Genomic DNA, 25,522 nt, shown 5'->3' on the forward strand with positions numbered 1-25,522 from the left:
CATGTGAAACCCTTTCCACATTGATCACATTCATGTTTCTCCCATTGGATGCTCTGATGTAGAACAAGACTGGAGCTACATCTGAAAGTCTTTCCACATTGATTACATTCATGAGGTTTTTCTCCAGTGTGGATTTTCTGATGTCCAGCAAGCATAGTGTTTTGTATGAAAGCATTTCCATATTGATTCCATTTATGAAGTATCTTTCTAGTGTGTATTCTCTTATATACAGTAAGTATAGAGTTCTGTGTGAAAGCCTTTCCACATCGATCACATGTATAAGGTTTCTCTCCAGTATGCATTCTGTGATGTATGGCAAGTATAGTGTTTTGTGTGAAAGCCTTTCTATATTGATTGCATTAATAAAGGCTCTTGCCAGTGTGGATTCTCTGATGTAGAACAAGACTGGAGCTACATCTGAAGGTCTTTCCACACTGATTACATTCATAATGTTTCCATCCAGTGTGGGCTGTCAGATATCGAGAAAGTCTGGAGTTGTATCTGAAAGTCTTTCCACATTGATTCCATTCATAAGGTTTCTCTCTAGTGTGGACTGTCTCATGTCAGGAAAGTTTGGAATTGTGTCTGAAAGTCTTTCCACATTGATTACATTCATAAAGTTTCTCTCCATTGTGGATTCTCTGACTTAGAACAAGACTTCAGCTGCATCTGAGGTCTTTCCACATTGATTATATTCATAAGGTCTCTCTCCAATGTGGATTTTCTGATGTTTAGCAAAACTGGACTTATTTGTGAAAGTCTTCCCACACTGATTACATTCATCAGGTTTTTCTCCAGTATAGATTCTCTGATGTACAGCAAGCAGAGAGTTCTGTGTGAAAGCCTTTCCACATTTATTACATTCATAGGGTTTCTTTGCACTTTGGATTCCCTGATGTTTAAATGATTTGAGCTCTTTGTGAAAGCTTTTTCCACACTGATTACATTAATAAATTTTCTCTCCATTGTTGACGCTCTGATGTTCAGTAAGATTGGTGTGCTGTGTGAAAGTTTTTCCATGTTCATTACATTCATAAGGTTTCTCTCCAGTGTGGATTCTCTGTTGTTTAGTAAAACATTGTGAAAGATTTTCTACATTGATTGCATTCATAAGGCTGTTCTCCAGGGTGGATTATCTTATGTAGAGCAAGCATAGAGTTCTGTTTGAAACCCTTTCCACATTGATTACATTGAAAAAGTTTCTCTCCAGTGTGGATTCTCTGATATAGAACAAGACTGGAGCTGCCCCTGAAGGTCTTTCCACATTGATTGCATTGATAAGGTTTCTCTCTGGTGTGGACTATCTGATGTCAAGAAAGTTTGGAGTTGCATCTGAAAGTCTTTCCACATTGATTCCATTAAAAAAGTTTCTCTCCAGTGTGGATTCTCCAATGTTCAACAAGATTGGATCTATGAGTGAAAGCCTTTCCACATTGATTACATCCTTAAGGTTTCCATCCTGTGTGGACTGTCTGATGTCGAGAAAGTTTGGAGTTCCGTCTGAAAGTCTTTCCACACTGATTACATTCATAAGGTTTCTCTCCTGTGTGAACTGTCTGATGTTGAGAAAGTTTGAAGTTCCATCTGAAAGTCTTTCCACATTGATTACATTCATAAGGTTTCTCTCCAGTGTGGATTCTCTGATGTTTAGCAAGATAGGAGCTCTCTGTGAAAGCCTTTCCACATTGATTACATACATATGGTTTCTCTCCAGTGTGGATTCTCTGATGTACAGCAAGATAGGAGCTCTCTGTGAAAGTCTTTCCACACTGTTTACATTCATAAGGTTTTCCTCCAGTGTGGATTCTCTGATGTTCAACAAGAGTGGATATATGAGTGAAAACCTTTCCACACTGGTTACATTCATAATATTTCTCTCCTGTGTGAACTGTGTTATGGTGAGAAAGGTTGGAGTTCCATCTGAAAGCCTTTCCACATTGATTACATTCATAAAGTTTCTCTACAATGTGGATTCTCTGACGTACAGCAAGTAAACATGCCTGCGTTAAAGTCTTTCCACACTGGTTACATTCATGAAGATCCTTCTCAGTGTGAATTCTCTGATAGATAAGGAAGGGTGATTGTTCACTACAAGCGTTACCACATTGATGACACTGATGTTGTTCCTCTCCATTTTGAATGTTTTGATAGTAAACAAGGGATGAATGTTGACTCATGTTTTTACCACCATGATCCCTTTCACAAGGTTTCTCTCTTGTGTGGATTCTGTGAGGTACAGCAGAGATTTGTCTCCCAGTGAAGTCACAGGGACCATCACTCATGAAGCTTTCCTTGGGAGTTTCTTCCACAGGAATGCTGAGCTTTGCAGTAACGTCTCTTATTGCGGGTCTACTCTCTCCTTCTGCAAGAAACAAACAATAAATAAAGAGACACATGCACACACACAGGAATTAAACTCTTCTACATTCTGTTTCTAAGTCTTTGGATTTGAATGGGCAGAACCAATTATTTGGGAATGCCAGGAGCTCACATGCCCAGGATGATGTAACTTACAAAGAGCTTCACCCATAATCCCATTGGAGCCTAATAACACACTATGTCACAGGCAGGCCCAGCATTCTTATTTCATTAAGTCAGGACATGAGCTCAGATGGGCTGAGTGACCTCACCTTCAATCCTACAGCTGATACTAGAAACCTCTGATTGGACATGCTGTGTCCAGAGTAGAAAAATTATTCCTTGAGAACATGGATGGGGCTCAGCCCAGTGTCTAGAATATAGTAGGCGCTTCATCAGTGTTTGTTGACTGACTGACTGACTGGGCCCTGGGGCTGACACCAGGCCCTACAGCCTCTCCCTCAATCCCTGTATTCTAGTCTCTGGCCAAAAAAGCAGGCTTTCTTCTCATCCCTGTATCTGTCTCCTTCTGGTCCCTTATCCCCTGTACTGAGTGACCTTTGTCTGGCTCTAAGCCTAATGAGCCCTGACCAGACCCATAGTGAACATCACAGAGGCTTCTTTCTAGGCTCCTGAAGCATCTCAGACTATGGGACACCTGGGAGTCTCTACTTCTAACCTCTCCAAACTGAGAGTGGCCTCACCTCAAAGAGTCTGGCCCATGATTCTCCAGGAAGGGGCCAATGTTTGATCCTTAGAGATCAGGGAAGGGATGCAAGACAATGACTTGTGTATAGCATAGCCTTGGGTTAAGTCCAAGGAAGTCAGCAGCCTTTGCTACTGCTTACATGCTGCTGAATGGAGAGGGAAAACCATGAAACCAGGCCACCAGGAGCCACTTCAAATGGAGGTGACAATCTCAGTGTGTTCCTCACTGTGGCGAGGTTATGCTTTGACATCTACCTGAGACCCTTGGGGCAGCTACATGGTGCAGTGGCTAGAGTACTGGTCCTAGGGTCAGGAAGACATGAGTTCAAATCCAGCCTCAGACACTAACTAGCTGTGTGATCCTGGGCAAGTCAATTGAGTCTCTTTGCCTTAGTTACATCACCTGCAAAATGAGTTAGAGAAGGAAACGCAAACTACTCCTGTATCTTTGGCAAGAAAACCCCACATGGGGTCATGAAGAGTCAGAAACAACTGAAATGACTGAACAACCATATGACTGACTCCCTATCCCATTGACTACAGCGGCTTTTCCAAATCTTGTCATTGGTCCCCAAAGCTCCCTTATAGCTTGCTCCCACTCTCTACCCCCAACTCACCTGAGCAGAGAAATGTGACTCATGCTTCCCTGAAAAGGTTGGACCTTTAACAAGAGCTAGTAGATTGGGGGGCAGCTAGGTGGCGCAGTGGATAGAGCACCGGCCCTGGAGTCAGGAGTACCTGCTTGCTAAATATCAGATACTCCCTCTCCATATGTCAATCCTTCTTAATCATCTTCCTTCTCAGTCTTTTGCCCTTTTAAGTGTCCTCATTTAAAAAAACATTTTTAATTTTATTGTTAGCCTATGGAATAAAACAAGCATTTCCAAAAGACCTGAAAATAAAAAAAGAATTGCACATGAAACCGAAAAACTTTTACATGCATCTTGTTATTTCTTTTCTTTTCTTTCTTTCTTTTTTTTTGCAGGGCAATGAGGGTTAAGTGACTTGCCCACACAGCTAGTAAGTGTCAAATGTCTGAGGCTGGATTTGAACTCAGGTCCTCCTGAATCCAAGGCCAGTGCTTTATCCACTGTGCCACCTAGCTGCCCCTATCTTGTTATTTCTTTTAAATACATAACAAAGTTCTCATGTAAATTACTTTCTTCCCTTCCTCCACTCGAGTCTAGAGATTGTGACCAATAAACACAAATATATGTCTGTGTCTGTGTATGTATATATGTCCATATATATGTTTGTATTTATATGTATATATGTGTATGTATGTACACATGTATGTAAAACAATTCTACGCATACATCCAAACATACTTTCTCTGGATAGAACTAGTATTCTCATTCGCATATCCTTTGTAGTTAATTTTGGTATGTATAATAGCACATATGACTTAGTCACTCATAGTTGTTTTTAAAACAATATTGCTGGGGGCAGCTGGGTGGTGCAGTGGATAGAGCACTGGCCTTGGATTCAGGAGGACCTGAGTTCAAGTCCAGCCTCGGACACTTGACACTTAACTAGCTGTGTGACCCTGGGCAAGTCACTTGGCCCTCAATGCCCTGCAAAAACAAAAAACAAACAAAAACAAATTAAAAAAAAAAAACAATATTGCTGGGGGCAGCTGGGTGATGCAGTGGATAGAGCACTGGCCCTGGAGTAAGGAGGACCTGAGTTCAAATCCAGCCTCAGACACTTAACAATTACTAGCTGTGTGACCCTGGGCAAGTCACTTAACCCCAATTGCCTCACCAAAAACAAACAAACAAAAAACAATATTGCTGTTACTGTAGACAACATTCTCTTGGTTCTGCTCATTGTGCTCTTCATTATTTCCTGAAAGATTAGCCATGTTTTCCTCAGATTATCAAACTAATCATTTCTTAAAGCACAATCATAAAACACAACTTATTCAGCCATTCCTCAACTCAAGCGCATGCCTGCAACGTCCAGGTCTTTACCACCACAAAGAGAGCTGCCATAGACATTTTTTTTTAAGTGAGGCAATTGGGGTTAAGTGACTTGCCCAGGGTCACACAGCTAGCAAGTGTTAAGTGTCTGAGGCCAGATCTGAACTCAGGTACTCCTGACTCCAGGGCTGGTGCGCTATCCACTGTGCCACCTAGCTGCCCCTGCCATAGACATTTTTGAAAACATAGGATCCTTTCCTTTTTCCCTAGTCATCTTTGGAAATAGCTCTACTAGTGGGACCTCTATTTTCCCCCTATTTTCAGTCTCTTCCCCACTAATTACTTCTTTCCCGATGCCACAGATAAACCCATTTCTCTCTAAGCCTGAAACCCTGGTCCCTGGATCCAGGCATCGCCATGAGATCTTTTCTGATATTGTTCTTCCATTTCTTGGCTAAACAGCCAGAGCCGTCCATGGACACCTGGTGTCTCCAGTTCCTCTCCTCTCCTTTCCATCAAATCTCTGCAGTCCAACTCCCAATCTCCTTGTTCACCAGAAACTCCTCTCTCCAAAATGACCAAGAATCATAACATTGCTCCATCTGAAGGACATTTCCTCATCCTGTGTGCTGTCTCTGCAGCCTTTGACACAGTCACCTCCTCTCTCTCTGTCTCTGTCTCTCTGTCTCTCTGTTTCTCTGTCTCTCTCTCTCTCTGTGTTTCTCTCTGTCTCTGTCTCTGTCTGTTTCTCTCTGTCTCTGTCTCTGTCTGTTTCTCTTTGTCTCTCTTTCTCCCTCTCTCTGTCTCTCTGTCTCTGTCTCTGTCTCTCTCTTTGTTTTAGGTCATCATCTCTTGGTTCTCCTTCGACCATATCCAAACCCAAACTCATTCTCTTCTCCCAGCCCTCCCATCTGCCAACTTTCCTCATGCTCTCCAAGGCATCTTCCCGATAGTCCCAGATCCCAAATGAAGTGCCATGTCCTCCTCATTGACTCTCACACATTCATACTCCAGACCCCCATATTCAACTCTACCATTCAGTCCCCTTTCTCCCAACACTTACCCTGTCTTGGTCTAGGCCCCAATCACCTCAAGCCTGAGGTATTACAGGAGTCTGCTGGTTGGTCCAGCTTCCTCAAGTCTCCCCCCTCTCCAGTCAAGGCTCCACCCAGTTGTCAAGTTCCTCTCTAAAGTTCTTGTCTGATCATGTCACCACCTACTCAACAACCTCCAGTGGCTCCCTAGTAAAACCGTCAAATAAAAATCCTCTCTAGAACTCTTAAAACACTTCATGACCTTCCCTTCTCCTGCTCTTCCAATCCTCTTTCACCCTATTTCCCCACCAAATGTGCTATAATGCAGTGGTACACGCCTCCTTCTGACTCTCTGGGCTTTCCTCACTATCCCTGGGCCTAGAATGTTCCCCTGGCCTCCCAGAAGCCCCTCCTAGAGCCCACCTTCCCAATAAGCCTTTCCCAGTCCTCCTCAACTTTAGTAGGTCCTTCTCTCTCTCAATGAGCTCCATAATGGGTTTCTATAGATTTGTTGGCTTGTTATCTGCCCCAGCAGACTGTGAGCTCCATGAGAGCAGGGGGTGTTCCTTGTATCTCTCTCTCTCTCTCTCTCTCTTTTTGCAGGGCAATGAGGGTTAAGTGACTTGCCCAGGGTCACACAGCTAGTAAGTGTCAAGTGTCTGAGGCCAGATTTGAACTCAGGTACTCCTGAATCCAGGGCTGGTGCTTTATCCACTGTACCACCTAGCTGCCCCCTTGTATCTCTTTATATCTGCATTACTTAGCAAAGGGCCTGCTACAGAGCAGGCACTTAATAAATGTTTGTTCACTTGAAGAAGGTCTAGGAAGGAGCTCACATTGGAAAGCCTAATCCCCTTTGGCCCTTTCAGGAGACTTCCATGGCCCCAAACTCAAAAAAATGACTTTGCATAGGATCATAGATTTATCACTCGAAGGGAGCTGAAAGGCTATGGAGTCCAACCGCCTCCTTAGACAGATGGGGAAACTAAGGCCCAATGCTTCAGTGACTTGCCCAGAAACCCATGACTAAAAAGTGTCTGAAAAAAGAATTCCAGGGCAGGTCTTCCTTCCTGCCCTCCATTTACCACCTGCTTCACCACAACACTAGAAGCCTCCTGTAAGCACATAGGCCTCATATACCTGCTGTCACCTCACTCACCTGGAGAGTGGCTGCTCAGGCCTTCTTGCTCCAGCATCCATGGGCCTTCTCTTTGCTCAGAAGAAGAGATCAGATCTTCTGTGGGAGCTGGAAGCCCTGGGCATGAGGAATCAGAGAGAAGAATGGAGACAGACTCATAATTTAGTTCTCCTGAGGACAAGGGGTGTGCATACAAAGCTGTTCCACTGAGAATCCCTCCATTATGTTCTGCCATATCTGGCTGTGTTCTCCCCTGACGACCTGCAGTGCAATTACACACAAGAGGGCTTGCTGCATTCTGCTGTTGTGTCACCTCTTCTGAGATACTGCCAAACTCCCCACTCCCAATCTTCTTGGGCTCCATTCTGGCACAAAATCCCAAAGTGGGAAAACACTGTACCAGATCAGGCTCAAGTGCCAGCAAAAAGTCCTTAGTGAATCAGCTTTTGCCCTGTCCCACTCCCCTCCCCTACCCTTCACTCCCTCACACCTATAAAAAACTTTGTCTTCTCTTTAGGGAGATTCTCCCATTACCACACTCAGAAAACCCTACTTGTTCCAAGTTCTGTTCTTCCTGCCATTGACAGAGGCCTCAAAACAAGGAGCACAGGATGGTTCCCAGAATCCCTTAAGGATGATTTCCATAATGTTTATCTTGGGGAGCTTTGGGGAGAGATGGGAAGATTATGGAGACAATTTAAATCAGAGAATTTGGTCTTGATGCACCTTCTTCACAGAAGGTTGGACTCATTCCATAGTTTCCATTATCTGGAAATGAGAGGCAGCTGGCAGAGAGAGCCCCAGGGCTGCAGTCAGGAATGCCAGAGTTTAAATGCAGCCTCAGACAGTAACCAGTTGTGTGCCCCTGGGCAGAGTCCCTTAGCTTGTGTACTTCAGTTTTCTCAAGTGTAAAATGGAGATAATAATACTACCTAATGACACAGTGTAGTGAAGAAACCACTTAGCCCAACTCCTGGGAAATCCTTCTTTCCCACCACCATCTGGGCTGGAATTTGGGGGAAATGTAAAGGCAGGTTAAGGCAAACATGCTATGCCAGGGACAACTAAGATTTGTGAGCTACAAACTGATGCTTGTCAAAAAAAAGCTGGTTCCACATACTAGACCAATTGCAAAAAGGAAGGGATTGTGGAGAAAAGCTGAGATCTGGCACAAAATCCATGTGCAGGCAGAGCTTAGACTAAATAACTTGTGAGAATGGCTCCACATATGAGGTGCTTCCACACCAACTGGATCTTTGATCTCACACTACCTAGATTTGGCAGCTTCAGAAGCAACTAGGAACCCTCCAGCTTCTTTTCACACAACCTGAAGACCTTTTCTAGGAAAACCAGAGAGTGGGAGGGCCCTGCCTCTTGGACACAGGAGACCAGCTCTTTTCCCTCTCCAGTCACTGATAAATGCTCCAAACTCAGCACACTTGGGAATGACGATATTCCCTTTGATTGCAGACTCACAGTGGCCCAGGGAAGTGTCCTTACCCAGGGAGAGCAGGGTCTGGACATTCTCCAGCATGACCTCCTTGTACAGCTCTCTCTGAGGATGGCCCAAGAGGTCCCACTCTTCTGGGGTGAAGTCCACAGCCACATCCTTGAATGTCACCAACTCCTAAACCATCAAAAGTGGTAGAGACTTCCAGTGCCAAGATGGTGGAGCAAGGAATGAACCTTCTGAAGCTTTCAAAATTTCCCCTCCAAACCATTAGAAAAGCACCTCTGAATTGTATCAGGAGCAGGGAAGCAGCCTGCCACCCTGGCAGGAAAAGTGTGGCTTACCTGGGTTGGGGGGAAGTGAGGTCCAAGAGCGGCAGCAGCTTCTGGGCTCACAGCAGGGGGCATGAAGCAGGGCTCTGAGCCTGGGGCAATCCACCAGTGAGGCTCCCCGTGCCTGCAAACCAGCAGCCCCCTGGGCAAGTAAGCAGTCTGGGCAGCCTAGCTGGGACCATCAGGAGCCAGCCACCCCCACCCAGTGGAGACCATCAGGGAGGCTTTGACCCCACTGCTGACCAGTAGGGAAGCCCTTCCCAAGGATGGGCAACAGCAATTTCCTTTCCCTAGGGCTTACCAGGAGTGAGACTCTTTTCATAGGAAACCAGCAGCAGGGGGCAGATCTGAAACAAAATTACTCCTTTAGGGCCTGCTAGGAGACACTGTTTCCATAGCACCCCAGCCCCGGGACCCCCACAGTTGGGCCGACTTGCAACAAAATTACTCCTCCAGGGCCTGTTCATAGAGAAGCCCTGTTGACAAAGCAGCCCAGCAATAGGACACCACTCCTGGAGAAAGCCAGCCTACCAAGGAGAGGCCAAAAGGGAGGACCAGACCTACAATACCAGTCAGAAGGAAAGCTTAGTCTACAGAGAAAGCAAACAGTTAAACACTTGTAAGGGGCTAAAATTCTAGCTAGTCTGCCTCAAACATCTAATGAGTGGTCGCCAAAAAATTATAAGCTTTAGCAAGAGTTAGACTTTTAAGCATTTATTAAGGAGATAAGAATTTGGTGAAGAGAGAGAGAGAAAGGCGTAGACTCAGCTCTCTATCTCAGGAAGCCCGCATTTCTGCTCCGCTCTCCACGAGAGTCCTGATGAAAGAGAGTGAACCTCCTGCAAAACTGGGAACATCCCATCCACACACACACACACACACACACACCCCTCTAAGCTAATTGGCTGTTAGCTTTGATAGACAGTACCCATGAGCAAACGTCACTTCCTGACACCAAGAAAAAGCCGCATGGTTTGCCCTCAGACGTCTTCTCTTCATGGTGGAGCTTTCCTACAGTAACTCTCCAGCAGGTGGCATCACTCCAATCGTTACACACTGAAGCCCAGTGAAAACCACCAGTAAGATCCAGAGCCTCAGAACAAAACCAGGGACAGTACAGATATAGAGCCCAACTCTCTCAAAATCATCAATTCACCAAATGGCATAAAAATAAGCAAAAAAAAACCCCAAACCAAATATTGACTATTGAAAGTTATGATGATAGGGAAGATCAAGGCATAAACTTAGAGGAGGACAACAGCTTCAAAGAAAAATGTAAATTGTTCTCAGTCCTGAAAAGAATTCCTGGAAGAGCTTAAAAAAGGTGTTTTTATGGGTAATTTAATAATTTTATTAACAGGCCAGCAGTTTATTAATAAGAGGATGATCAATGACCATGTGTCTCAGACCAAACATCCCCAAAACAGTTGGGTCACAGCTTATATGCCCTTCTCCCCACCCCTCCCCCAACTTAATTTTTTTTTCAATTACATATAAAGGTGGTTTTCAACATTCAGTTTTTTGGGTTTTGGGGGGGGCAGGGCAATGAGGGTTAAGTGACTTGCCCAAGGTCACACAGCTGGTAAGTGTCAAGTGTCTGAGGTCAGATTTGAACTCAGGTACTCCTGAATCCAGGGCCAGTGCTTTATCCACTGTGCCACCTAGCTGTCCCCCAATGTGAATGGGGGGCAATACAATGGTCCAAGATAGTTCCAAAGGACTCATGATGGAAAATGCTCTCCAAATCCAGAAAGAAAAAAAAAGAACTATGGAATCTAGATGCAGATTGATACTATCTCTATTTTTTTTTCTTTTTAGAGGTTTTTCCTTTTTGCTATGTTTCTTCTAGCACAGCATGACTAATGCAAAAATATGTTTAACATGATTGTACATATATAACCTATATCAGGTTGCTTGCTGTCTTGGGGAGGGAACAGAGGGAGAAAAAATTGAAACTAGAAATCTTATAAAAACAAATGTTGCAAACTATCTCTACATGTAACTGGAAAATAATAAAATACTTTTATGGGAAAAAAAGTTTAAAAAAAAAGAGTAATTGGAAGGAGTATATGTAGGCAGACATTGTGGTTATAAGGGGTCATTGATGGGAAGACACCCCATAAAATAAAGGGGTAAGAAAGAAACTACATGGAAGAAGGATGGGGCAAATTGAATGGGGTAAATTGTCCCACAAAAAAGAGACAGGAAATAACTATGGTAATGGAGGGGAAGATGGGGAAAAGGGGTGACGGTCAAAGATGAAACCTTACTCTCATCAAAGTTGGCTCAAAGAGGCATACATACATATATACATACTTAGTTGAATGTGGAAATCTATCTTACCCTGTAAAGAACTGAAAAAGGAATTGGGATAACAGAAAAGGAAGGGGGAATTGATCAAAGGAAGGGGATATTGGGTAAGGCTGTGATCAGAAGTAAAACAATTGTGAGGAGGGAAAGGATCGGGGAATAAATAGGCAAAAATAGCATGGAGGGAAATAAACAATTAGTTATCATGGTTGTAAATGTGAATGGGAGGAACTCACCCATTAAATTCTATGGATAGGGGAATGGATTAAAAACCAAAATCTTAGAATATGTTTACAAGAAACACATTTGAAGCAGAAAGATACACCAAGGGGAAAAGTAAGGGACTGGAACAGAATCTGTTATGCTTCAGCTGAAGCAAAGAAAGCAGGGGTTGCAGAAATGATTTCAAACAAAACAAAAGCAAAAATAGATCCAGGTAAAAGAGATAAAGAAGGAAACTATATCTTGCTGAGAGGTACCATAGACAATGAAGTCATATCAAGACTTAACATATATACACCAAATGGTATAACAGCTAAATTTTTGTTTGTTTGTTTGTTTTTGGTGAGGCAATTGGGGTTAAGTGACTTGCCCAGAGTCACACAGCTAGTAAGTGTTAAGTGTCTGAGGCCATATTTGAACTCAGGTCCTCCTGAATCCAGGGCCCGTGCTCTACCCACTGTGCCACCTAGCTTCTCCAACAGCTAAATTTTTGAAGAAGTTGAATGAGTTACAGGAAGAATAAAAATATTCTAGTCAGTTGGTGACCTTAACTTTCCCCTCTCAGAACTGGATAAATCTAACCAAAAAATAAACAAAAAAGAAGTTAAGGAAATGAATAACATTCTTGAAAATCTAGATAATGATAGATCTTTAGAAAAAACTGAATGGGAATAGAAAGGAATATGCCTTCTTCTCAGCAATACATGGGACCTACATAAAAACTGACCATGTGCTAGGGCATAGAAACCTCACAACCAGATGCAGAAAGACAGAAATAGTAAACACATCCTATTCAGGTCATAATGCAATTAAAAATTACATTAAATAATGGACAATTGAAAGAGAGATTAAAAATCAATTATAAATTAAATAATCTGATCCTAAAAAAACAAGTAGGTTCAAAGAACAAATCACAAAAATGAATAGTTAAAAAAAAAAAGAAGAAATGAATGGTTATTTCATTAAAGAAAATGACAATGATGAGACAACATATCGAAATTTATGGGATGCAGCCAAAGTGGTACTTAGGGGAAAATTTATATCCCTAACTGCTTCCATTAATAAAATAGAGAAAGAGCAGATCAATGAATAGGGTGCACAACTAACAAAAACAAGACAGTGAACAAATGAAAAATCCCCAAATAAACACCAAACTAGAAATGCTGAAAATCAAAGGTGAGCAATAAAATTGAAAGTAAGAAAATCATTGAATTAATAAATAAAACTAGAAGCTGGTTTTATGAAAAGACCAATAAAATAGATAAACCTTTGGTTAATTCGATTAAAAAAAGGAAAGATTAAAACCAACTTACTAGTATCAAAAATTAAAGGGGTGGGGGCAGCTAGGTGGCGCAGTGGATAGAGCGCAGGCCCTGGAGTCAGGAGTACCTGAGTTCAAATCTGGCCTCAGACACTCAACACTTACTAGCTGTGTGACCCTGGGCAAGTCACTTAACCCCAATTGCCTCACTAAAAGAAAAAAAAATTAAAGGGGTGAACTTACTACCAATGAAGAGGAAATCAAGACAATTATTAGGAACTATTTTGCCCTATTATGTGCCAAAAAATTTAACAATCTAAATGAAATTAATATCTACTAAAATATAAATTAACCAAATTAACAAGACAAGAAATAAAATACTTAAATAACCCAATTTTAGAAAAAGAAATTGAACAAGCCATCAATGAACTTCCTAAGAAAAAATCCCTAGGATCAGATGGGTTCACAAGTGAATTTGAGCAAACATTAAAAGAACAATTAATCCCAATACTATATAAATTATTTGAGAAAATAACTGAAGAAGGAGTCCTACCAAATTCCTTTCATGGGACAAATACGGTGCTAATTCCCAGAGCCAAAACAGAGAAAGAAAATTATAGCCCAATCTCCCTAATAAATATTGATGCAAAAATTTTAAATAAAATACTAGCAAAGAGATTACAGCAATACATCACAAGGATGATACACTATGACTATGTGGGATTTATACCAGGAATGCAGGGCTGGTTCAATATTAGGTAAACTATCAGCACAATTGACCATATCAATAACAAAATCAACAGAAGTCATGATTATCTCAATAGAAGCAAAAAAGGCCTTTCCCAAAATATGACACCCATTCCTATCAAAAACACTAGAGAGGGCAGCTAGATGGCGCAGTGGTTAAAGCACCAGCTCTGGATTCAGGAGTACCTGAATTCAAATCCGGCCTCAGACACTTGACACTTACTAACTGTGTGACCCTGGGCAAGTCACTTAACCCCCATTGCCTGCAAAAAAAACCCCAAAACAAACAAACAAACAAAAAACACTAGAGAGTATTAAAAAAAAAACACTAGAGAACATAGGAATGAATGGATTTTACCTTAAAATGGAGGAAATATTTCTTTAAAATCATCAATGACCACTATCTGTAATGGAGATAAGCTAGAAGTCTTCCCAACACAATCAGGGGCTGAAGCAGGGATGCCCACTATCACCTGTATGATTTAATATTGCACTAGAAATGTTAGTGATAGCAGTAAGAGAAGAAACAGAATCAAAGGAATTAGAATAGGTAATGAAGAAATAAAACTATCACTCTTCTCAGATAATATGATGTTATACTTAGAAAATCCTAGAAATCAACTAAAAAACTACTTGAAATTATTCACAACTTTGGCAAAGTTGCAGAATACAAAATAAATCCACATAAATCATCAGCATTTTTATATATTACCAACAACATCAAGCAACAACAGATAGAGAAATTCCATTTAAAATAACTGTGGACAATATAAAACATTTGGGAGTCTACTTGCCAGTACAAACCCAGGAACTATATGATCAGAACTTAAAAGACTTTTTCCACAAATAAAGTCAGATCCAAACAATTGGAAAAAAATTAATTGCTCATGAGTAGGCTGAGCCAATATAGTAAAAATGACCATCTAACCTATGTTAATTTATTTGTTTAGTGCTATAACATAGTATCAAGAAAAATTTATAGATATAGGAAAAAATAATAACAAATTTCATCTGGAAGAATAAAAGCTCAAAGATATCAACAGAATCAATAAAAAAAGAACACAAAAGAACGTGGTCTAGAAGTACCAGATCTCAAACTGTATTATAACGTGGTAATTATTCACATAAATCTGGTACTGGCTAAAAAATAGAGAGGTGGATCAGTGGAATACAATAGATACAAATTACAGTATAGTAAAGGACTACTATATCGGAATCTTGTATATGATAAACTCAAAGATCCAAGTTTTTGGAACAAAAACTTATTATTTGACAATAACTGCTGGGAAAACTGGAAAATAGTATGGTAGCAACTAGGTATAGACCAAAATTTCACACTATATACTAAAATAAGGTCAAAATGGATACACGATTTACACATAAAAGGTGATACCATAAGCAAATTAAGAAAGCATGGAATCATTTATCTGTCATATTTATGGACAGAGGAAGAATTTAGGACTGAAGAAGATATAGAGAGCAATACAAAATGTAAAAGAGGGGCAGCTAGATGGCACAGTGGATAGAGCACCGGCCCTGGAATCAGGAGTACCTGAGTTCAAATCCGGCCTCAGACACTTAACACTTAACTAGCTGTGTGACCCTGGGCAAGTCACTTAACCCCAATTGCCTCACTAAAAATAAATAAATAAATAGATAGATAGATAAATAGATAAATTAATTAATTAATTAATTAATTAATTAATTAATTAAAATTAAAATGTAAAAGACATAATTTTGAATATATAAAAATAGAAGTTTTTGCACAAAGAAAATGAATGTATCCAAGATTAAGGAAAGCAGAAAACTGAGAAAGAATTTTTGTAACACGTATCCCAGATAAAGCCCTCCTTTCTCAAATATATGGAGAACTGATTCAAACTAATAAAAATACAAGTCATTCCCCAATTGATAAATGGTCAAAAGATCTGAACTGGCACTTTTCAGAGAAAGAAATCAAAGCTTTCTATAGTCATGCAAAAAAATGCTCTAGATCACTATTGATCAGAGAAATGCAAATTAAAACACCTCTGAGGTATCACTTCACACCTAGCAGAATGGCAAGTATAAAAAAGAAATTGGATGTTGGAGTGGATGTAGGAAAACTGGGATGCTAATCCACTGTTGGTAGAGTTGTGTAAAGATGCAACCATTGTGGAAAGAGATTTGGAATTATCTGGGATCTGCATCTGAATAGATGCAGAAAAAGCCTCTGACAAAGTACAACACTCTTTTCTGCTAAAAACACAATAAAAAGCTCAGCCATGGTGGGACCTTTTTCAATTTCATAAAAACATTTATCTCAAACCAAAAGGAAGCATATGTAAATGGGGACACATTAGAACCACTTTTTCAATAAATCTAGAAATGAAGCAAGGATGCCTATCCTCCCCACTATTATTTGATATAGTTCTAGAAATGTGAGAAATAGCAATAAAACAAGAGAAAGGAATAAGGGGAATAAAAATAAGTAAAGAAGAGATGTAATGATTCCTATTTGCTGATGGTGTGAAAATTTACTTGGAAAATCCCAGGGAATGAGCAAAAATATTGAGAAAATTAGTAGCTTAAACAAAGTTGCAATTACAAAATTAGTCCTCAAAAAGAAATAGCATTTCTATATGATCATATTAAAATGCAAGAAGGAATGGGAGAAAGAGAAATCCCATACAAAGTAAGCAAAATATGCCTACAGTCTCTGGGGATCAACCTCTCAAAGCATGCAAAAGAGCTGTATAGAGTCAATTACAAAGCAATCCTGAAAGAAATGAAAGGAACCTAAATGGGTGAAAAAATACTGGATGTTCGCGGCTTGGTTGAGCCAATGTAATAAAAATGACAATACCGCCCAAAATAATTTATATTTTTAACGCTACGCTAATAGAATTATGGGGGCAGCGAGGTGGCCCAGTTGGAGAGGGTGCTGGGCTTGGAGTCAGAAAACTGGATTTCAAATTTGGCTTCAAATCCTTACTAGCTGTTTCTATCTAAAAGATATCCCCCCAAAAAGAGAAAAGGACCTATTTGTAAAATATATTTCTAGCAGCTCTTTTTGTGGTGAGTAAGAATGTGGAAATCAAAGGGATGACCATCCACTGGGGAATGGCCAAACAAGCTGTGGTATATGATGGTGATAGAATATTATTGTGGTATAGGAAATGACAAGCAGGATGATTTCAGAAAACCTGAAAAGACTTGTATGAGCTGAGGTAGAGTGAAGTGAGCAGAACCAGGAGAACGCTGTGCACATAGACAGCAATATTGTTTGATGCAGAACTGTGAATGACTTAACTATTCTCAGTCATGTAATGATCCAAGACAGTCCCAAAGGACTCATGATGAGGCGTGCTGTCCACCTCCAAAGAAAGAACTGATATTGATTGAACACAGACTGAGACATGCTATTTTTCACTTTCTTTCTTTTCTTTGAGTTTTCTTGTACCAAATGATGAATATGGTAATGTTTTACATAATTGCACATATATAACCTATATCTGATTGCTTACCACCTCAGTGAGGAGGAAAGAGAGGGAGGGAAGAAAGGATAGAATTTATAACTCAAGACATTAAATAAAATGTTTATTATTAAAAAAATCTTTACTAGCTCTGTGACCCTGTGTAACCAAGTCACTTAACCCAGTTTGCCTTAGTTTCCTCATCTGTAAAATGAACTGGAGAGGGACAAGGCATCCAGTCCAGTATCTATGCCAAGTGTCAACTGGACTTTTTCCAAAACTGGTCTCTAACCTATGTACAGCCAGCAAAAGACAGGCCAGAGACAGGGTCAGGGGTTAGAGAGAGAGATTATTTTCTAAGTGAGGAAAAAGGCTTGCAAGAAAGGTGGGGCTTGCACATCTTGGGGCAGTGGGGCAGATCTCAATACTTAGACTAGTGACTGCTCAGTGAATGGTAGCCCTACCAACAAGGGGGCAGCATGTGAAAGGTTGGAATCACTGCAGGACGTTCTGACTTTCTCCGGTGTTTGCCTTTGACCAGAGAACCCCTGGTGAATTGTGTGACTAGTCCAGAGGCTGGGATCATCCAGAGGGTTATGGAAAAGGATTGCTGACCTGCTAAGCACAAGGCACAGCTTGCTTGCTGGGCCTTAGCTCTGGAAACAGGGAGACTAAGTTTCACTTTGTCACAAGAACACTACAAACAGGGTCATGACAGAGCAACAAAAAGGACAAAATTAAGAAGGGGATATTGGACAGGGCTGAATAAAACCGTGGAGTGCAGTTTCCTTCTCCAGCTCATTTTCCAGATAAGCAACTGAGGCACACAGGGGGAAGTGACTTGCCCAGGATCATAGAGATAGCAAGTATCCAGAGGCCAGATTTGGACTTAGCTCCAGGCCTGGGACTTTTTGCACTGCGCCACTTAGCTGCCCCTTCTCTAAGGATTTGTGACCTTAATATGAAAGCTCGGGCTATAAAAACAAATTAGAAGGGGGCAGCTAGGTGGCACAGTGGATAAAGCACCAGCCCTGTATTCAGGAAGACCTGAGTTCAAATGCGACCTCAGACACTTGATACTTACTAGCTGTGTGACCCTGGGAAAGTCACTTAATCCTCATTGCCCCACAAAAAAAAAAAAATTAGAAGAGAAACAGGTCATATACAGAGGTACATGCAGAAGACGTATTCTTAGCCATACAAGACACAGAGGCCATTACAACAATAAGGGGAAACTTTGAGTACTTGAAACTGAAAATCTTTTTCTGCACAGACAACATTACCCATATGAAAGTGTTTGAATGGGAAAACAAAAACAAAGTTTTGGTATCCAAGATAGATAAACAATTAATAAACAGGAGACTACCAGCCATCCCCCAATTCATAAATGGTCAAAGGATATAAGCAATGAATTTTTTTTTTAAGTGAGGCAATTGGGGTTAAGTCACTTGCCCAAGGTCACACAGCTAGTAAATGTCAAGTGTCTGAGGTCACATTTGAACTCAGGTCCTCCTGAATCGAGGACGGGTGCTTTATCCACTGCGCCACCTAGCTGCCCCTCGAAATGAATTCTTAAAAGAAGAGCTGTCAAGTGTTCCCAACCCATGAAAAAATGCTCTAAACCACTAATAAGAGGAATGTAAACCCAAACAACACTAAGGTTTTATCTCATACTCTGCCAATTGAAAAAATGACCAAAATGGCAATAGACAGGCTACTAGGAGGCCCAGTAGATAAAGCACCGGCCCTAGATTCAGAAGGACCTGAGTTCAAATCCAGCCTCATGTCATGAGGTGCAGTGCACCACAGAAGTTCTCTGGGGCACACTGAGGAATCTTCTTCTTGAGAAACTAAACCAGAGGACAGATAATGCCTAGAGAGATAAGCTGAACCAAATGGGACTGAGCTAGCTTCGGATTCCTACCCTTCATTCTGGTCTCCCTTACCCTGGGGAGTTAAGTTTGGGTGTGGCTTCGGCCTTTTCATTCTGAAGAGGGATCTATAGCCACCTCTCATCCAATTCCTTTAGTCACTACCAGTGGGGGATGGTCCTCCACTCCTCACCCAATTCCCCCAGCTACCACCAGTGGGGGATGGTCCTCTCTCACTAAAGCAACTTTTCACGGGCAGATGGTCCACCCCCATCAGTCCTCTATAAAAGTACCTTCCAGTCTCCTGTTCGAGGAGATTTGGTACCTCTGAGCCATGTGCTTTGTGCCAAATCTCCCCATGAAAAGTCCAAGGATTTCTTTTATGGTTTCCCTCCCCCCACCCTTCCCTTCCCTTGCTCCTAAATAAACTATCACCTTATTCTAACTATGTTTTGTGTGCAAGAGGGTGTAATTCTTTAAAGAGGAATTCCTAAGAACCCCAACACCCACCAACCCGTACCCCATTTCCCACCATAACACTATGAAATGGTAGAAAATCATGAAGATCTGAGTTCTAATCGAGCTTCAGACACTTACTAGCTATGTGACCCTGGTGAGTCATTAGCCTCTGTTTGCCTCAGTTTTCTGAACTGTGAAGTAAAGGTAATAAGAGCACCAACCTCAAAGAGTTACTGTGAAGATGGTCAAAAGTGGATTTGGGGGAGGACATAAGTCACTCCATTGTGTCTGCCCTAATTCTTTGCCTTTGAGCCTGATGCCTCTTTGACAAGACCTGAGAGTCTCCTTGAGTACCATGCCCTCCCCCTCCCCCATTCTCCTTCCCTTTGGCCTGTTGGAAAAGAAAAGTCCCAGGACTTGGACTAGTTCCACAAATTAAGCCCCTTCCCTATAACCTCTCTAACAAGGGAAGTGCTAGGCCCTTATTAATGCCAATTAAACTAACAGCTAAAGAAGGCACCTTTCTTTGGATTAGTCTAAAGAGCTCTGTAAAGGGCCTTTGAACACTTGAAGCTAGTCTTTTTTGGGGGCAAAACCCGACCACCATTTCAGTATTTTTTTAAATTTTTTTTCTGGGCTCACTCAAGACTACTTTGGCTCTCTCTGGGTTTGGTTGAAAGAAACAGATAAACTGAGACAAGACCCCCTGGTCTGGTGCAAAGCAGGAAGGCCATTTATTCTCGACCTTGCAAGGATGAGCAAATTCCCCTTGGGTACTGCAATTTGTTCTAGTGAAGTGCCCTTCTTTTATCCTAGATCCTTAATGCAAGGTCCCTCCCCCACCTGGGTCCACATTCTTCACTGACACTTCTAAACATATAGACCACCCTCCCTAACCGCCCCCCCCCCCAGATGTGGTGCCACAGTGGCTGCCCCCACCCCAGGGATGACCAGACCCTGAAAATTTATGATTCTTTATTACCTAACTTTAACTCAGGAAAGAGAGATAAGCCCCTGGGGTTTGAGGAATGTATGGATCTTATTCTAATCTGAGGGGAAGAATCCCTTTTCTGCTTAACTGTTCACTTAGCAGGAAAAGGAAGGAATGGTGGAGAAGGCCCCAGGACTTGAATAATGTCTCCTGCCAACTGAGGCAGACACACCATTTCTATCAGTAGTTCAGAAGGAGTGTGTGTGTGTGTGTGTGTGTGTGTGTGTGTGTGTGTGTGTGTGTGTGTGTGTGTGTGTGTGTGACTGCTTGATTCAGGAGAGAAGGAAGGTGGAGGACTGGGAGGGCTCTGGAATGAGCTTGCTAGCAATGACCAGGGGAACCTGAGGCTGGGAGACACAAGCCAGTCTGGGATTCAGTCCCCAGCAGGGGTCTGAGGGCTCAGAAATAAGAGGGGGCAGGGAAGCAGGAGGCCCAGGCAAGGGGAGCAGTGGGCAGGGCTGGGAGGCTCATGGCAGGGAGGTCAGGGACACTGGAGGGACAGAAGTGCCCCAGGTGGACAGCTCAGCCTGGGAAAGCAGGATGACTGTGTCTGGGGGGCCTAGCCAGGAGTTGGGGGGGACTCCTGGGACCCTCTCCTAGAGGGTGGACTTGGAATCTCTAACAGGAGACTGGAGGCAGGGCACCAGTGCCTGGGATCTGATAGGGAAGCAGCCCAGGAGGCCCGCGTCCTGATAAGGAGGGGGGGTGGGGCAGGAGTTTGGTTCCTCCATACAAAGTGGGGGCCTCAGGGCAGAGAGAACTTTGGATCCATGCAGGGGGCTGGCTGTGAAGGCAGGACAACCAAATCCCTAACTAGGAGCTGGGGGCAGGGAGGCAGGACACCTGGGTGGTCCTGATGAGAAGACAGAAAGCAGGACTCTGGGTCCCTGTGGGCAAGGTCTGAATTTTGGGAAAGGGTGACTCGATGGTCAGTCCGGGGACGAGGACTCTGGCTACTTAAGAAGTGACTGGGGGGGAGGGAAGTTCATCCAACAGCCAGTCCTGGGAGGGAAGCCGGTTGCTGGGAGACACAAGGTCAGATGAGGAGAATAAGGCCCACCGGCCAGAGTAGGCAGCAGAAAATAGGAGGGGGAGGGGGGTGGCTAGCTCAGATCTACCTGAGAGGCGCACCCGGACCTTGCTTCCAGAAAGCAGAGAGACCTGAGCCCCAGGGAAAGCAGAGGGAGCCCAGCTCCACTGAAGAGGCAGGGAGATCTCAGCTCCAACTTCCTGTTTTCAGCCGGCCCATGCTGGGAGGGTCCTTTTAGTCCCCAGAGCCTCCCCCTTCCCAGCCCCTGAGGCCCCAGGGTGGACCCTTTTCTCCAATCACACCCAGGGCCTGACCTCAGGCCCCTGCCTGCTTCTCCTCCCCCAGCCCTGCCCTCCATCACCTGGAATGCCTCAGCCACAGGGATAAGCCTTCCTCTGCCCTAGACTCCGCCCAGGGCTCCTATGGCCCCAGGGCCACCACCCAGCAGGCTGGTCCTCTCTGAGAGCTCCTCCTCCCCCATGCTTCTTAGGGGAGGAAAGATCCTGGACTTTAGGACTTGGAAGAGAGAGACCAAGGAAGGGACAGCCTGGACATTTCCAGGAAAGAAAGTGATTCACAGCAAAGGGGAGCTTAGATTCAAAGTGGAAGTAGCTCACAAAATGCAGTTAGTTTGGTTATCACATTCCTCCTCCTCTAAATGAGAATGGGGGCCCATTTAAAGGCAGCTGGGTTCTCCCAGGAGGAAATCTGGGATGTTTGACCCCCTGTGGGTGCATCTTCCCTTAATGCAAAATACACTTAAAATGTGGCAGTAAGGAGCAGCTAAGTGGCTCAGTAGATAAAGCACTGGCCCTGGATTCAGGAAGACCTTAGTTCAAATCCAGCCTCAGACACTTGACACTTACTAGCTGTGTGACCCTGGGCAAGTCACTTAACCCTCATTGCCCCGCAAAAATTAAAAATAAAAATAATAATGTGGGATTAAGGGGAAGGGTTTAGGAGGTGTGGGAATGAGAATTAAATGGAATTGGATCAGGATTACCCTATTCTACTCTGAATGCAATCAGTCCAGAGGGTCTAATGGACAGCTGGATTTCTAGGTAAGATAATTCTGACTGACATGGGCTTAGAATCAACCAGATGGGGTTTTCCTGTGAGAAACAAAACTAAAGATGCAGCAGGGCCAAGGAAGCTCTTCCTGTGAAAAATCAGCCTGTGTGAACCTGAACTCATTCTTTCTCCTTCTTGACCCTATCCCTGTCAAGGACCAGACCATGCCCCCAGGCCCTCAGTCTCACAACCAAGATGTCCTCCTTGAATCCTCTCTGTCATCCCAACTGAGCCATTTTCCCCTGTGCAACATCTGTGAAATACATCCCTTCTCTCCACTGATGTTCCCACCTCATCACCTCACCCTTGGACAACTGCTGGATGGCTGGCCTGTTTGCCCCACTGCAATGCCTTGAAGATCCCACCATGACACTCCCATACTCCAGTGGGTCTCTACCACTTCCATGATCAAACCTCAAATCCTTTTACTTTGAAAGTCCTTCATGAGGAGGCACCACTTCCTTTTGCCCTCTCCTCACCCCTTCCTTGCTGCCCCCTACTCTTGGAAGTGATGACCCTGGTCTCCTGGCTATTCCAGCAAGAAGATATTCCATCTCTTGGCTCCAAGGCATTTGTCTTGCTGTCCTCCATGACCAGCAAGCTCTACCTCCTCACTTTGCCTCCTAGCTACCTTCACGTCCCATCTAAAGTCTCCCTTTCTGCAGGAAGCCCTGCCCAACCACTCTTCATTCCAGCATCTTCCCTCTTTTAATTACATCCAATTGCTTCTGTCTATAGCTGGTTTCCAAAGGATTAGTCAACTGGTTGTTTGCCCCATTATTTTGTGAGTTTCTTTGGGATACAGACTCTCACTTATTTTTTATTTTAATCCCAACATGAAGGATAGTGCCTGGGACATAGCAGGCTCTTAAGAAATGTTTATTGAATGACTGAATACTCCCATTCTCTCCATATCAAAACCCTTTGTGTTCTTCCAGTAGCTTCTTTCTTCCAGGATCTCCCAAAGCGGTAGCTCTTGTCTTTGCCAAGGCCAAGCCTCCACGTGGGCATGTGATCCCAGTCTATCCTGTCTTCTCCAAGAGTTTGCCACCTCAATCATCTCTCTCCTTTCTCAAATTTTCAGCCTTGCTCAACCAGCTGGTTCCTTCCTGCTGCCTTCAAATACAGCTGCTTCCTCCATCCCTTTATTATACCTTCACCACTTCTGAGCTACCATTCTCCCTCACCTCCTGTTCTTAGCCAAACTCCTTGAAAAATCATCTCTCTCCCTTACTCTGAAATCCCTTGCAAACTGACCTTCACCCTCAATCTCCTAAAACTGCTCCCTCTAAAGTTATCAAAGAACTCCTAATTGCCCAATATGGTGGCCTCTCCTCTGTCCTGGACATTCAGTCTTCTTGGAGGGACCCTAGACCACAGCCCAACTGAAACAGTCCCTATTCTGTAACACTCCATCCTGCCTCTTGGATTGACTTAAGAGTCATCTTCAGACTGAAGACTCTGAGATGGAGCAAGCTCCAGCCCTCCTCTAAGCTTCCATTCCAGCACCTTTGGGAAATGTCCCCAAACCACTGAACACCAACATGTCTAGACTTGAACGACCATTTTCTTGTTCTCTGCACCTTCCTTCCCTTACAAGCTTCCCTCTTTCCATGGACGGCCCCACCATCTTTCAGCCTCCCAGCTTCCTAGGGTTGCCATCATCCTGCACTCCTCTCTTTCCCAGCACACATCCAATCAGCTGCCAGGTCTCCCCTTTGCTACTTTCATTCCATCTCTCAGATCTGAGCCCCCTGTTCACTCTCACTGCAAACAACTCCTTGTAGGACTTCATCACATCTTCCCCAGGTTGCTGCCATAGTCTCTGATCTGGGATCAGCCTGACTCAAGGAGGCCCAGTACATTTAGTGACAGAAAATCAGGGCAATGTTATGGAAGGGGGCTCGTGCTTGGACTTGTTTAGTTGGTGTCCAGGAGGAAAACTGGGAAACACACACGGATGTTACAGAGGCCAATTTAAGCTTAATTAAAAAAAACAAACCTCAACCAAATCCAAAGTAAACCCCTCCTAACAGAAAAGTTGTCCCCAGGTGTGCTGAGTGGCTTCAGGAGGTGCAGGGAGCTCTCCCACTCTGGCAGGTCTGCAAGTAGACAGTGCATGACCGCTTCTGGTTCTTAGTGGAGATTCATTTTGGTGTTGGCCACTGTTGAGTTTTCCAAATCTGCTGTTATATTGAGTGCAGCACTTTATTTTTTCCCCAATTACATGTAAAAAGTTTATCATTTTAAAAAAAATTGTTGAGGCAGCTAGGTGGTGCAGTGGATAAAGTGCCGGCCCTGGAGTCGGGAGTACCTAGGCTCAAATCCGGCCTCAGACACTTAACACTTACTAGCTGTGTGACCCTGGGCAAGTCACTTAACCCCAATTGCCTCACTTAAAAAAAAAATTGTTACAAATTTTCTCCTTCCCTCTTCCCTTCACCCTGGGGTTGTGATGGGAAACTCAAACATGCAATACAAGATGATCCTGCTCCCAGTGCCAGCAAAGGGTCCCTTGTAACCTCCTGCTGCCCAGTTGTTTAACCCCTTTACTACCTGAGCTGAGAGATCTCTAAGCTGCTGCTGTTGTCCTGATAGTGAGAGGCCTGCACTGCACTGTGCCCCTTCCCCAACCACATCCATCTATCCCGCCTGTCTCCTCAGTTATCTTGGATTGAAAATGCTTTCATCCCAACATTTGCTGCTTCTGCCCCTCTAGAAATTGATTTGAGGAATTATATAAAGTTGTTAGAGGGGAATTTGGGAAAGTTCAGGTGACTTTCTGCCTTTACTTTGCCATCTCGACCCCACTTTCTTCCTAACATCATAAATTTAGTCTTTAGTTTATGAAGTCATAACTTTTGGCAGACTTGGAAATGAGACTGACACCCCTCCCATGTCTTGTCTGCCTGCCCAGCTTGACCAGAGTGAGAAAAACAGGGAGACTATCTTTTTTAAAAATCATAAAAGTATTTTATTTTGCAGTTACCTGTAAAGATAGTTTTCAACATTTATTTTCATAAGATTTAGTTCCAAATTTCTTTTCCCTCCCTCCTCCCCAAGACAGAAAGCAATCTGATATAGGTTATGTATGTATAATCACACTAAACATATTTCTCCATTGAGACTCCTAGCTTTTTTTTTTTTTTTTTGCATGGCAATT

At 43.1% G+C, this 25,522-nt stretch overlaps 1 protein-coding gene across 1 annotated transcript; it reads right to left on the reverse strand.

Moving 5' to 3' along the window:
- Positions 1–946: 946 nt before the first annotated feature.
- On the reverse strand, positions 947–6,134 carry LOC122748425 (zinc finger protein 397-like). Its single transcript, XM_043994061.1, has 3 exons — positions 6,052–6,134; positions 1,734–2,359; positions 947–1,060 (listed from the first exon to the last, which is right to left on the reverse strand). The coding sequence occupies exons 2-3, from the start codon at positions 2,280–2,282 to the stop codon at positions 947–949; spliced, it is 663 nt and encodes a 220-aa protein (XP_043849996.1). The 5' UTR covers positions 2,283–2,359; positions 6,052–6,134.
- Positions 6,135–25,522: the final 19,388 nt, after the last annotated feature.

The sequence above is a fragment of the Dromiciops gliroides genome, chromosome 3 (genome assembly GCF_019393635.1).
Source record: "Dromiciops gliroides isolate mDroGli1 chromosome 3, mDroGli1.pri, whole genome shotgun sequence".
In the NCBI taxonomy this organism is placed as follows: domain Eukaryota; kingdom Metazoa; phylum Chordata; class Mammalia; order Microbiotheria; family Microbiotheriidae; genus Dromiciops; species Dromiciops gliroides.

Coding starts and splice junctions, on each gene's coding strand:
- LOC122748425 (XM_043994061.1), bottom strand. CDS start 2,282: ATGAGTGATGGTCCCTGTGACTTCACTGGGAGACAAATCTCTGCTGTA. Junction 1,061..1,733: donor CAGAGAGCTCCTATCTTGCT/GTACATCAGAGA, acceptor ACTAAACAACAG/AGAATCCACACTGGAGAGAA.